This window comes from Acartia tonsa, chromosome 6, assembly GCF_053477335.1.
Source record: "Acartia tonsa isolate MP-2025a chromosome 6, ASM5347733v1, whole genome shotgun sequence".
NCBI lineage: Eukaryota > Metazoa > Arthropoda > Copepoda > Calanoida > Acartiidae > Acartia > Acartia tonsa.
The window spans coordinates 13,060,183-13,076,078 of record NC_137265.1 but is presented as its reverse complement, the minus strand read 5'-3'; the positions used below and the strand labels follow the sequence as shown (position 1 = coordinate 13,076,078).

The following is a 15,896-nucleotide window of genomic DNA, read 5'->3' as shown; positions in this document are numbered from 1 at the left end:
AATTCTTTTGTAGAAATATTCTTTTGTAGAAGAATTCTTTTGTAGAAGATTTCTTTTGTAGAAGATTTCTTTAATTCTTCTTATTTTTTTTTTTTTTGAAATTTTTGTTGTTGTCATCTCTTGGAGCAAAGCCCCTAGAGGCTAGGGGCGAAGCCGCTAGTTACTAAAAATAGAACAAGAAAAATTATTTTAAAGGGGATAAATTTTTTCTCGGGGCCACATCTCCTATAAGTTGAATCACTCTTAAAATAGCCTAAAATCTGCCCAGTACCAATTGAAAACTTCTCTTCAAATTGTGAATCGAACGCTCAAGCCGTTTAAGAAATCTTAGCAAACATTCTAATACTTTAATATATAGAATACGATGTAAGTGTCTGCTTCTTTGATTTTTAAAGCTTTATCATATATTTTGAATCTAGGGACATTGGTCTTTAAATTGTACTGCTACTCAAAATTACATTCTCCTATTCATTGGGTTTTATTATAACCTGATTTGTTGATTTAAACCAACAGTGTACAAACTTTTAAACCAATAAAATTACAAATGTCTTATCCCTTAATATCCCTGCTGCCAAGGTATTTACCTCCTAGTGTGAGCTGTCAGTGTATGGATGGATTGGATCAAAAGTTTAATTTTCATATATGAATACAGCATTCACATATATGTATGGCTATATTATACAAATTAGCCTGTCCCAAAATGCTTCAACACCAATTGTTTTTATTCAATCTTAAGGCTTCCTAAAATTAATAAAAATTAGCCTTTCCTAAACAGATTTTTTACATTAATATAGCTCTCATCTATGTATCTCTATATTTTTTGCTATGTTCAAGGGATTAGACTTTATCAAAATAATACTTTTTACAATGGTAACACTGGCTATTGTATGTAGTTTGACAGTAAAACTTTTTAATTTGTATTTTGTGCCATGCTAATATTTATTAATGGTCTATATTGTCCAACCTACACATACATATTACCTACATATTGATATATATGAATTATATTTTGTGCCATGCTAATATTTATTAATGGTCTATATTGACCAACCTACACATATTAACTACATATTGATATATATGAATTATATTTTGTGCCATGCTAATATTTATTAATGGTATATTGACCAAGCTACACATATTAACAACATATTGATATATATGAATTATATTTTGTGCCATGCTAATATTTATTAGTGGTATATTGACCAAGCTACGCATATTAACTACATATTGATATATATGAATTATATTTTGTGCCATGCTAATATTTATTATTGGTCTATATTGACTAAGAGATATAAGTTTTCCGGAATTTTAATGTAGGGAGTAGATTTGAAATCTGCATCAAATTTTAAGGATTTTTTATAAAATTCGTTTTTTTGTATAATTTTTTATCTAAAAGCGGAAATACATTTTAAGTTAATTAATTTTGACCAATAGGATAGTTGGATTTTAAACTACCTGCGCTCTAATTGGTTGAATGATGTACGACATCCAATCAGAGCGCAGATTTTTTAAATCCACCAATCACGGATGCCAAAATTAATTAACTTAATTTGTATTTCCGCTTTTAGATAAAGAATTATACAAAAAATGAATTTTATAAAAAATCCTTAAAATTTGATGCAGATTTCAAATCTTCTCCCTAATATAAAATTCCGGAAAACTTATATCTCTTAATATTGACCAACCTACACATACATATTACCTACATATTAATCTTTGTTAATTTTAAATCTAATGTTCCTTTTAAACTTACAAGTTGCTTCCAGGGATAAGACAATAGCTGATAAATTGATTTAAATCCCCAATGATGATACACAAAATTACTCCTTCTGTTCCTTATACTTCGTTGTTTGAACGTTTAGACACTTAACTTAATAAACCAACCAATTAAAAAAATTTAAAAAAATACAAGTTCCCAAAGTTGTTAAGCCTAAGAATAAGAACACGTTATTATAAAACTTTGGGGACTAGTTTAATAAAGGGTCCTATATCCCCTCCCTCCATGAGTGGCTTCGCCCCTAGCCTCTGGTTGCATGTTGCATAGTTGCCATGGCTGTTATATTTTTACCAAAAAAAATTGTTGGTGATTCTTATTTAATCTTTTGGGAGAAAGGGGGAGGTGGGAATTATGACAAGCATTTTATTACTGACTGACTGACAGTCAAACCGTAAAAGTATAAAAGCCTCGCTATTTAATAAAAAAGCATAATAATAGGTACGAAACAAGCTATAGCCTAAGGACTGTACAAAAAAGTATATCTCATATTTGCAAGGTGGCTAAAAAAGTGATGTTTTTTTAATATTTTGATATAATATTGTGGCTTTTTTCTATCCAGGGAAGAATGGGACATTGTGCCTAAGGTTTGTAAACAATTTTTTTAGATTTTCAAGCTTAAAAAACGTACATTGCATACTTTAAATAATTTTGATTAGTTTATTAAGTTGAGCTTCCTAAAGTTATTGCCGATAGGTGTCGCGAACGTAAACTATAATATAAAAATTAAGGAAAACTTTTCAACTAAACATTAATACTTTTATATTTTTTAAATATTTCCTGTAAAAGGTCTTAAAAAATATTGTTCTATATTATTACAAAACATTTCTGTTTATAAACAGAAATGTTATAGAAAAAAATATAGTTAATAAAAAAAAAGCTTTCCATGGCCATAATAATAATAAAAATTTATAGTTTTATATTCCATAACTCATTCCAATTTTATTGAAGTTTACCATCGCTGCCTCAAAAGGAAATACGGAAAATTCTTATGGGTTAGCACTTACGATTACAGACAATTTTAGATTAAATAATCGTTTGAAAATTGCTAGTTTTCACAATCCAATCAAGATCTAAAGATTAGCCAACAAATATTAAAACGTGTTTATAAAACTTTTGGTACTAGTATAATATGCAGCCCAATGCCCCTCCCCCTCTTTTTTTTTATCTTTTTAGAAGCAGAAGAATTTATTTTGATTGGTTGAATTGCAAATTAGCAGTGTCCAAACTTTTATCCAACAATTTTAATCTTAATTTTTAAGGATTGATATTGTTCATGATTGGATATGTATAAAAATTCATCATCCATTGTCTTATCCCTGAATATTGCAGATTACATATACATCCAACTTTCATTATCTTAGATCGAGCATACCGTGATTCGATTCTTTTTGCACCAAAACTGTCTATGATTCTATTAATTAACAAGGATGACATCATCCATAAAAGCGAATCACTGAAACAGTAGGACAAACGGACATTAACACTTATATAGTGTCAGAACTGAATAATCATAATATAAATGTATAAGAGTCGAAGCAAAGTTGTAAGTAAATCTGTTGAAAAACTGCTTTATACAGGATTATGTTTATGGACATACTTACATTTTTAGGACTTGATTATAGAGTTGCTTTGCTAATAACATTATACTTTTTTGTCCCAGGAATCAATATACCAAAAATCAGATCAATCGGATGATTAGATCACATAAAAATTTGTTGTTAAAAAAGTAAAAAATCAACATGTTTAAAATGGACGTACGGACATTTTGGTAATTATTATAGAGTTGCTACGCTTTCTAAATCGTACCTAATTACTGAATGAATAACCATGCAAAATTTAAAATCGATAGGACAATTCTAACATGCCTAAATTAATGAAAAAAGCTATCCGTTACGGACGGACGTACGGACGGATGGACCGACCCTAATTATAGAAAAGCTTCCCTTTTAAAAATACACAGAATTAGTGATCTAGAACATTCTTATATCCTTAATCATTTACCATTTTAGGTAAATAGATATATACAGGGGCGTGCAGAAGGGGGATAGTTGGGGTATCCTATGTAACAGGTGTTGATACACCCCTCCTCCCTAAGGTTCAACGCCCCTTCACCACCCTAGAACGCCCAAGAGGGGTGTGAGAAAAGAAATAAAGCGCTTCGCACGTTATTTTACTATTCAATGGAGGTTTTATCTACTTTTTGAAATTGACAAAACTCTCTGCACGCTAATGAATAAATGTATAGACAGAAAAAATTTAAAAGTGTGGGTCCTTTAATTAATTGTTCGGACCCTAGAGGCTAGGAGCGAAGTCAATGCTATTATTGTCGACATATAATTGCATGTCAATAAAACACCTAAAGTTTAGCAGGAATTATGAAAATCGATATATTATTACTTGAATTTTGCACCAGATTTTCATGTATTCTGATAAAGTGATGTTTGCAGCTGGCTAAAATAATGATCCCCCCCCCCCAGCCACCCTCTTTACCAAATCCTCTCTGTTCCTACTGGATGAACAAACTGACCAATAAATGAGGTCCATATTGTCAGACTAAATTGACGACAAATTTTGCCCTGTCAATATATCCACGCATTCTCTAACCATTGCTGGATGATCAGTGAACCTAAACAATCCTTTAATCCTGACTCATTTGCCATTTCATACAGGGAGATTAGGGATAGGGCACCAGATGAGAATAATTCTGTAATCAGTTAAACAACAGTAATAGTAATAGCGGCCTCGGCCTTAACATAAAGAGACTCTGCCATCTAAGGGGTAGGACAGACAAGAAAAATAGCCTGAAGTTATCAAAATCTTAAGCTTGAGACAAAAAAACCTTACTACTTTATATAATAGGATATGAATTATAATTTACAATCAAATGTTAGAATTAATGGCGATAATTATGTACAATGTCTTCAAAGAAAACATATCCTTATATTAAAATAGCAGGATGTATGTCTGTGTGTCTGTCTTTCCGTATCTACCGCTGGATCATGCTAACCACTGAACCAATTTAGTTTTCTTTTACAATGTAACTATTTTGTGGGTATTAGGGAAACGCCACCCTTCTATAAGATATCGCCTTCAAAAAAAACAATAAAAAAAAACTTTTTTTAAAAACCCGAAATTGAAAACAAGGGAGATCCACTTGCCCCCCTCACCTTTCAGTGTCCCTAGAGGCCTATACGGGATGGGGGTATCTGCTAGGAGATATATTTGTGTCCAAAGTTATAAGGTTTTGGTAGAATATTTAAAAGATGCCTAATTCATGTAATCCGTGATTTAATCTGTTAATTGCAACATGTACAACAAGGATAAACCCATGAAGATAGTCGCGAAGGCAGGTGTAAAAATACAAAAGTAACAAGATTACTGACTGTGGATCTCGCTATCCTATATTGTTCTCCTTTGCAATGTAGCTTCACGTCGGTCCTGGAAAGGTTTACACTTTTTTTTGGGGGGGGGGAGTACCTTCCACATAAAAACAGAGGGAAAATTTACTTTTTCTTTTTTTAAACTAAAATAAAGAGACGAATTTAACCCCTACCACCGCAAATGGCCCTAATATGGGCGTAGCCATACAATATAGATAGACTAGCAGCTTCGCCCCTAGCCTCTAGGGGCTTTGCCCCAAGAGGTTTAATAAAACCAATTTTTCATATTTTAGATTTAAAAGAAAATTTTTAAAAAAAAATCTTTGGGGGGTATTTTTAATTTTTAGGGGGGTTTGGGGTGTCCCACCCCCCCCCCCCCCAAGAAAATAATTATAAACCTTCCCGGGACCTATGAGAAGCTACCCTGTAAAGGGGAACCCGATCGGTTCAGCGCTACAAACAAACAGACAAACAAACGGATAGACAGACAAACAGATAGACATCGTTCTACTTTGTATTATAGATTGACGCAGATGTAAAAATCACCCAAAGACTTAATTGAAAGAAATAAATAGACTTAAACCATCCAAGGACTTATGTAAAGCCTCCCGAAAATAGAAATTTTAATCAGTTTAGTGGTTATTTATATCTTAACGATCAAACAAAAAGCTTTGGTACATTATATAGTAGGATATGAGTTATGACTTTTTTCAGCAATATAATCAGAGAGACAGAAAGACAGACAAACAATCAATATAAAAATCTGTATAGACAGACAGGTAGGTTGACAGACAAAATAAAGGACAGATAATTATTTATTGCATCATATTATAAACAGCTTTCCTTGAATATTAAATATAAATAAATGGACCAACAAAAATTTTGTTATTTTTATTTTAATATTCGTGATAAATTGTCTATAATACGATGCTATACTAGAGACGGTTCTAACCCAGCGATATTTGTCGGTTTGGAAGTCAAACTTGAAATTTATCTAGTAGCTGACTACTTTTGACAAAACGAGCAGTGACTTTTATTTGTAAAAATAAATAATGGATTTTAGGCATATTTTTAATATTAGTGCATTACTGTTTTCTGTTATTTTTCATCTATAACGTAATTGTTTCTTAACTGTTATTTTATGTCATAAACACTCGCGGCTAGGCCCCTAGAGAAACTTGAATTAATTAGAGAGTGGGTTAAATCGACCCCGCATTTTCAATTTTAATTTGAAGAAAATGTAAAAAAGGAAAACATCCATAAAAGCAAAGCTCGGAAACGGTGGGACAAAAGGGCATTAACACTTGTATAGTGTCAGAACTGAATAATCAGAAAATAAATGTATATGAATCGAACTAAAATTGAAAGTAAATTTGTTGAAAAACTGCTGGATACAGGATAATGTTTATGGACATACTTACATTTTTAGAACTTGATTATAGAGTTGCTTCGCTTATCACATTATACTTTGTTGTCCGAGGAATTAATGTACCAAAAATCAGATAAATCGGATAATTAGATCACATGAAAATTTGTTGTTAAAAAAGTAAAAAAATCGACATGTTTAAAATGGACGTACGGACATTCTGGTAATGATTACAGAGTTGCTACGCTTTCTAAATCGTACCTAACTACTAAAGGAATCACCATGCAAAGTTTGAAATCGATAGGACAATTCTAACATGCCTAAATTAACGAAAAAAGCTATCCGTTTTGGACGGACGGACGGACCTACCCTAATTATAGAAAAGCTTTGCTTTTAAAAATTGCGGGGATTTTTTTCCATAGCCCTTTTCTAGGTAGGCTAGAGGTACCCACATCCAAAATATTTAAATACCTTCCCTTGGCCTATAAGAATCTACACACACAAACAAACAGAGATAAACATCCTGTTACTTTAATAAAAGGAAAATCGTCTTTGAATGGTTTTGATAAAACCTATCCCAACCCTAAGCATGACACATTAAGAGTATATATGTGTGACTTTTCTAATGTCATAGAACTAGTCATTCATCAGAGGTCCACATCAGTATATCACCATCCAGCCATCAATCTCTAGCCAGTAATCAATATGAAGTCTTTTGTCTGTCTCTTTTTGGTGGTAAGTTTTTATTTTTTTAGGTTACATTGCCACTCTTTATTTGAGCTTATACTTATGATATTAAATTAAAGAAAAATATTGCTGTTTCGTACCAAAATTAGTACACTCTCTGACCAATAATGAATAAGATGATACCCCCATCAACTTCATCAATGATCGCAGCTGGCTAAAATACCAAAACCCATTATCTACTCCTTTAGCCCATCTACTCCCCTCCTACTGTATTAAAAAAACTGACCAATAAATGAGGTCTATATTAAAAACCTATATTGACAATAGAATATATCCTAATATTCTAAATCCTTTAACACCATACTAAGAATAACTGGCTAATCCTTATTAGTAGCGAAGCTGCTCTATAATTCACAATGTCCGTCCGTCTGTCCGTAATTAATGAATTGGGGGAAACGTGATTTTCCCGGCTCCTATTTAAGATAGACAGCTCAATTTTTTAGTGAAGATTTCCACTATATATGCCCATCTATTATATACATTATTTTGTCCGTCTGTTTGTTATTTGGGGTGCTAGATCGATTCCTGGATTTTTACGTTTTCGTGATTTTCTCAACTCCTTTTCAAGATAAAGGGCTAAGATTTTTAGGGATTAATTAATTTTATATTCTACATATTTTCACCAAGTTTTATCAATATTTTTTTATTAATTGGGGTGCTAGATCGATTCCTAGATTTTTTAGGTTTTCATGGTTTTCTCAATTCCTATTCAGGATTGATGGTTGAAATCATCAGGGATTGAGTATGCTCATGTTCTACATATTTCAATCAAGTTTCATTAAGATTTGTCTATTAATTGCGGTGCTAGATCGATTCCTAGATTTTTAAGTTTTCATGATTATAAGGTTGCGTGATTTTAAAGGTGTGATGATTTCCCTATTTTACCAATAATAATATTTATTATATGACACTGCATTATAGTATTTTTTTCCTGATATACAATCATAATTTTTGAGCTTCGCTAAAGGGAATTTTAATGATTTAAAAGCCTGGCGTAATTTTTCTGGCTAAAAAAGTTTATATTTTTTATAAATTCTTTTTTTATTGTAATTATGATTTTGTTATGAATTGATTGTCTTTGGTATGTTCAAATATTCCAACAAAATATCCTATAACATAATGTAGTAAGCTTTTTTGTTCGTAGTTTAAGATATAGATAAATACTGAACCGATTGACTTCTCCATTTTATGGAAGCTTCACATAGGTGCTTGCAATACCAGAATTAAAAGGTCTATAAAAAAATATGCAATACATGATTCTTAAGATTTACAAAAATTGTGTAACATAAAAAATGCGCAAAATTTAAAAATTTATTGCGCATTTATGCTTCTGAGCTATTCATGTGTATTTTTGTAATTGATGATTTAAGACTTACATTATAACTTTATCATAGTTGCATCATAAGAGGACTATGCTCAAAGTTTCAATAGAATAACAAATGTTTATTTTGATTGGTTGAATCATATGAACACTATGCTCAAAGTTTCAATAGAATAACAAATGTTTATTTTGATGGGTTGAATCAAATGAACACTATGCTCAAAGTTTCAATAGAATAACAAATGTTTATTTTGATTGGTTGAATCAAATGAACACTATGCTCAAAGTTTCAATAGAATAACAAATGTCTATTTTGATTGGTTGAATCAAATGAACACTATGCTCAAAGTTTCAATAGAATAACAAATGTCTATTTTGATTGCTATGATTAAGGCAACTATAATACAGTGGAGAATTTAAACTTTTTGCTGTATACCTAAGATGCTAATTATAATAAACAAAATTACTCATTTTTATCTATAATACAAAGTAGAACGATGTCTGTCTGTCTGTTTGTTTGCCTGTCTGTATGTTTGTAGCAAAGGATCTCGCTAACCACTGAACCGATCGGGTTCTCCTTTACAGGGTAACTTCTCATAGGTCCCGGGAAGGTGTATAACTATTTTCTTGGGGGATGAAACACCCTCAACCCCCCCAAAAAATGAGAAATACCCCCCCAAAATTTTTTTTAAAAATTTTTTAAAGAAAATTAAAAATTGTTTTACTCTTTCTTTTAAAATCTAAGATAAGAAATTTGGTTATCAAATTCGACTCGCTCTTCAAGTGTTTCTAGAGGCCTCTAGGGGCGTAGCCGCTAGTATAAAATATATCAACATAGTATTGTGATTATTAAAATAAAAATCCAAGTTCTATAGGTGACAATAGTGATACTAGGATATTGTGAGAGATTCCCGCATACCCTAATAAAATGATTCTTGCAGCCGGCTAATATAATGATACACCATTCCCCCTGACCATAGAGAAATGTATTGACCAATATCTGAGAACCATATTAGCTACTCAAATTGTCGACAAAATTCCCCTTTCTGTATTATCCTCTTAAATTTTTTTTTCAATTTTGAAAATTTGAGTACCCCCTGGACCCAACACCCAGCGCTTAGCCGCAGCGCTCGGCCCCCTTGCCTGCCTAGCCGCAGCGCTCGGCCCCCTTGCCTGCCTAGCCGCAGCGCTCGGCTCCATAGCCTAAAACCTAACCAAACCTAAAATAGTTGTTCTTCGTTGTTGGGGGGGAGGGGGTACTCAAATTTTCAAATTGAAAAAAAATTTCTAAGAGGATAATGCCCCCCTTTCACTATATACACGTATTATATTGCTACATAAGTATATAGAAGTCAATACATGGCCCCAACTATTTGATATAAGATGACATAACAAATATCTTAAGCTGATAAAAAACAGAAGTCAGAAGGCAGTTGCTGGAAGGCTTAGAATGACCCAACCATATTTTTTTCTAAATTGTCAAAACAGTTGTTACTAAATTCATCCAAACAATGATGACGACATCCATAAAAGCAAAGCTCTGTAACCAGAATGTCATAAATTAATCGGTAGAATGTTGATTCATAAGTCTAATCAAAATTAAATATAAACTTGTTGCAAAATTGCGTAAATACACGATTCTGTTCAAGGCCATACTATGATACTAATATTTAAAGAATTGATTTTAAATATGCTTCACTGGGTATGATACTTACTTAAGTAAAGGGTCTAAGCAATCAACTTGGATACTATCATAAGCTGTGAGGTGGCAGTCAGGGAGGTAGGGGACATTGGGCTATAAAATAAAGTGGTACCCAAAGTTTTATAACCACATTATCTTCTTAGTTTGCTCAAAATCTTTGGATGTTGTTAAATGTTATTTCGTTAATGTCCAAACTTTGCAACTGACATTTTTTATTTGCAGCAGAGATAATTTTGTTTATAATCATCGGTTGATGTATATTATTGTGAATTGTCTTATCCCTTAATATTCCTGAGTGGCAGTAAACTTTTTTCAGGGAACATTATTTTTTCATTCTTTTGGGAATGATATCAATTTGTTTGATCAGCTCAGGGATACAGGAAGGGGATAATGGACAACTAAATTAATTCCCGTAGAAGTATAATAATATGTACACTGTATTACCTCCCAGTTAATTACCTCGTTAGGGCGGGATTCTCCTCACGCCAGGCTACAATTGAATCAAGATAAAAGTGAGTGCCGAGCTCTGGGACCTATGTATGGTGAAATTAAACATTTTACCTGGAATCATCATGGTTTTATGTCTAAATTCACCATACATAAGTCCCAGAGCACGGCACTTACTTTTGTCTTGATTCAATTGTAGCTTGGCGTCTCCTTCGATTTTAAGTGATTATCTAAAGAATCCAGAGCATCATCCGCGTGTAATGGGATGCGATATTCTAACACCCAAGAATATATTTAGTTACATCCAACAGACAACCATCCCTTTGTTTGCACGACCTTTGTTTGGAAGTTTTATCTGTGCATGGTAATAAGTTGTGTCTGTTTATTGGCCAAGACATTTCCCCCACTATCACTATTAATTAATTTTACAAAAATAATTGTCAATAGTGTAGATAGAGTTAAATTTTAAAAATACATTAGTTGAACTAAAGATTTTTTACCATGAAGATTTTGAAAAAAAATGCATACAATTAATTGAGTTTTGCCTTCTATTCTAGATTCTAGACTTCTACATATGTCATATAAAGATTCAGTATATTATCAAAATTTTTAAAGTCAATGAATAAGATAATGTAATTTTAAAACTTTGGGTATCAGTGTAATTTACATTCCAATGACAACAACCTCCATAAGAAAGTCTCACTGTCTTTGCTATATCTGTTCTTTAATATTTAGCTAATTTTGTCCTCCTTAGTTTTGAATGTTGTTCTGAAGAATACATTCAGGTTACCTGGAGGCTACAGTAGCTTCGGAGGGATGTACAAGATTCAGACAACCATATCTGACTCTATTTATCCTGTTTAGGTTGTTATGGAGACTGCATCCAGCATACCTGGAGGATACAGCAGCTTTGGGGGGGATGTACAAAATGCGGGCAACCATACATGCCTATATCTATCCTGTTTAGGTTGTTTTGGAGTCTGGTCATGCTTAACTGGAGGATACAGCAGCTTTAGGTGGGGGGGGGGGGGGGGGGGAGGATGTACAAAATGCAGGCAACCATACATGACTATATTATCCTGTTTGTTGTTATGGAGTCTGGTCATGTTTAACTGGAAGCTACAGTAGCTCCGGAGAGAAATACAAGATGGATGCAACCATACCTGACTCTTTTTGTCCTGTTAAGGTTGTTCTGGAGATTGCCTCCAGCTTACCTAGAGGCTACAGCAGCTTCAGAGAGATTTATAACATACAGGCAACCATACCTAACTCAATCTACTCTGTTTAGGTTGTTTTGAAGACTGCCTTCAGCTTACCTGGAGGCTGCAGTAGCTTTGGACGGATGTACAAGATGCAAGTAACCATACCTGACTCATTCTATGCTATTTAGGTTGTTCTGGAGACTGCCTCCAGCTTACCTGGAGGCTACAGCAGCTTCAGAGAGATATGCCGACAACCATACCTAACTCCATCTACTCTGTTTAGGTTGTTCTGGAGACTGCCTCAAGCTTACCTGGAGGCTGCAGTAGCTTTGGACAGATGTACAAGATCCAAGTATCCATACCTGACTCATACTATGCTGTTTAGGTTGTTCTGGAGACTGCCTCCAGCTTACCTGGAGGCTACAGTAGCTTTGGAGGGATGTACAAGATGCAGGCAACAAAACCTGACTCAATCTATGCTTTCAACTTTGGTGAGTTTTTATTCTAGCCCTTTGGAAACGTCATGGGACCCAATGTTGCAAAAATCAGTGGAATAGAACAATTATAAAAAAAATATTTTAAGAAAACTATTTTTTTTTGTAGTAGGACATACTGGTTTGATGGTAATCATTAACGAGTTGATTATAAAACCTTATTTGTACCTTAAATGGTACAGGAATCACCATGCCAAGTTTAAATCAATAGGGAAATTCAAACATGCTTAAATTAAGGATAAGAGCTAACCATAACGGCTGACCTATATAAAACCTAGGATATATGCCTTTTAATAATAGATAAATGATATAATTCGATATATTGGGAAAATTTGCCGTCAATTTAGGTTGATAACATGGACCTAATTTGGTCAATTCGTTTATCCTGTATGATGGGAGGGGATTTGGTAAAGGGAGTGGATTTTTATTTTTGCCCAGATGCGAGCATTACGTTAGTAGAGTACATCTGGTGCAACACCCATGTAAAAATAAATCGATTTTTGCAATTAAGGTGATGGGCAAAGTTACGAGCCCCACTACCGTACCCCCCACCACGACCATGGGGACCATCACCATCGCCACCAGGATGAACATGTGAGGGAGGCCAGACACCATACAGGAATATACAGGATACTTAATTAATTGAAATGGATATAAATTATATTTGGAATTTTGACAGAGGAAAAATTGTAAATTTTTTGTTGTTGAACACTTCGTTCATCCAGTAAGAGAGAGGAGGGGATGGGGTAAAGTGGTTGGATGGGGAGATCTTCATTTTAGCCAGCTACAAGTTTCACTTTATTTGGGTACACAATAATCTGGTGTAAGATCCAAGTAATATTAAATCAATTTATATTGGTCAATCAGTAGCTCTAGATTCTTTAATAATAAAAACACAAAAACAAACTGCTTTAGTCTAGTGTTAAGTTTTAACGTGGAGGGATTTGTTAAAGTCAGTAGAAATGGGGTAATAATGATTTTGTTTATCGTCAACTAGCGGCTTCGCCCCTAGCCTCTAGGGGCTTTGCACCAAGAGGTTTAATCAAACCAATTTTTCGTATTTTAGATTTAAAAGAAAAACTTTTTTTAAAAAAATTTGGGGGGTGGGGGAGGGGTAGTCGATCCCACTATTTTAATTTTATTTTTAAAAACAAAAATTTTTTTTTCTTTTGGGGGGGAGGGGTAATTTTCATTTTTTTGGGGGGGTTGGGGTTGTCCCACCCCCAAAGAAAATATTTATAAACCTTTCCGGGACCTATGAGAAGGAGAACCCGATCGGTTCAGCGGTTAGCGAGATCCTTCGCTACAAACAGACAGACAAACAAACAAACAAACAAACATCGTTTTACTTTGTACTATAGATATGGATGGATGAAGTATTAGTAAAGTGTTAATTTATATAAGGATAGCCAAAAATTAAGTATCCCAACCTAACCCTAACTATAGGTGAGCCCCACCAGCACGCCCACCCCAACGGGGGCACCTACTCCCACTCCCACCCCCACATTGAGGGCTTCTTTGCCGGCGGGGACCACCACCATGGGGGCAGCGAGTTTGGATCCTTTGAACAACACGGACATGATGCAGCTTTCGGAGGATATAATCTCTTTCATTAGATGAATTGTATGTAGAGCTGCTCTGCTGTTAATTCAAAATTAATCGTTATTTCTCGCATTGTATTACAGACAGCTTTCCGCGGATATTAGAAAGTAAAATTGTAAGATTAAAACAAGTTTTGTTAACCCGAATGCCCTGGCTTACAAAACCGCTTTTAATTTTATGATACTTGTTTTAATTTTCGTGGAAAATTGTCTGTAACACGATGCTTTTATACATGATTTTTCAGTATAGCTAAGAACCGGTTAATTGGTTTCGATACCTTACTGGAACAGTTTTTTAACGCTTGCAGTGATTTTGCAAATTTCCCCTAAAATTTCGCCAAAACAAAACCTAACCTTAGTTTAATTCAATTATTTTGGTTTTTCTTCATAATATTCTGTATTATTTCAAAACTTTTATAACTTGTTGAAGGATGGGTGGTTTTTGGAAGGTTTATACTGATGGTCATTATTGAACCCAGTAAAAGTGTCTGACTGATTATGACGTAAAAAAAATAATTAGCCAATGAGAGGCCACAATAAATTTTACCATTGGTCAATAATGGCCTCTCATTGGCTAATTTTTTTTCTTATGTCATAATCAAACAGACACTATTACTGGGTTCGTCATTATTTCATTAAAAATCTATATTGGCATCGATTCCGGTTCATTTTAACTAGATTAAAACCGATTCTAATCCATGCTGAAAAATTACGTACTGTATCGTATCAATTTGATTATAATTTTTTTTCATTTTATTATCTAAAATACGATTCGATTAACTAACTTATTTATTTTCTATTTATCATTATTTATTATTTGATTTATTTGAAAATATTATAACATCAACCTTTTTAATATGAAATAAAATGTTATCACTAAATTAAAATACTTTTTTGTTTTTTAGAGGGAAAGAAATTTTCCAGTATGGCTTCGAAGCTGCTTATTATCCGTTGTATTAGAACCGGTTCTTAGCTATACTGAAAATCATGTTAAGCAAAGGATTACAGATAATTTTTCACAAATACTAAAATAACAAGGATGACAACATCCATAAAAGCGAAGCTCTGAAACGGTAGGACAAACGGACATTAACACTTGTACAATTGTATAAAGTCAGAACTGAATAATCAGAATATAAATGTATAAGAGTCGAAGCAAAGTTATAAGTAAATTTGTTGAAAAACTGCTTTATACAGGATTATGTTTATGGATATACTTACATTTTTAGGACTTGATTATAGAGTTGCTTCGCTAATAACATTATACTTTGTTGTCCCAGGAATCTATATACCAAAAATCAGATCAATCGGATAATTAGATCACATAAAAATTTGTTGTTAAAAAAGTAAAAAAATCAACATGTTTAAAATGGACGTACGGACATTTTGGTAATGATTATAGCGTTGCTACGCTTTCTAAATCGTACCTAATTACTAAAGGAATCACCATACAAAATTTGAAATCGATAGGCCAATTCTAACATGCCTAAATTAACGAAAAAAGCTATCCGTTACGGACGGACGGACGGACGGACCGACCCTAATTATAGAAAAGCTTCGCTTTTAAAAATCACAACTTTTCCTTTTAATCTCCGGGGAAAGCTTTCTTCAATACAATGAGATACAAAAAAAATAATAATATTATGGCATAAAATTTGAACTATTTGTTATACTGGTATCCAAAGTTTTATAAAAGTACTCTTTCCTTCTTTGGCTTAAAAAGTTTATTAAATTTTGATTGGTTGAATAAAATTAATTTATGGAGCACTGTGTGTGCTACTCACGTTCTTGGAAACAGACAATAATGTGCTGAATAATAAAGCTAGTCTAACTATGGAAATGTCTTATAT

At 33.2% G+C, this 15,896-nt stretch overlaps 1 protein-coding gene across 1 annotated transcript; it reads left to right on the top strand.

The window, feature by feature from the left end:
• Positions 1 to 7,170: 7,170 nt before the first annotated feature.
• LOC145323274 (uncharacterized) lies at positions 7,171 to 14,534 on the top strand. The gene is made up of 4 exons (XM_080165703.1): positions 7,171 to 7,267; positions 12,337 to 12,442; positions 12,957 to 13,065; positions 13,893 to 14,534. Exons 1-4 carry the CDS (start codon positions 7,238 to 7,240, stop codon positions 14,059 to 14,061), a joined length of 414 nt encoding a protein of 137 aa, XP_080021829.1. The 5' UTR covers positions 7,171 to 7,237; the 3' UTR covers positions 14,062 to 14,534.
• The last annotated feature ends 1,362 nt before the right edge of the window (positions 14,535 to 15,896 follow it).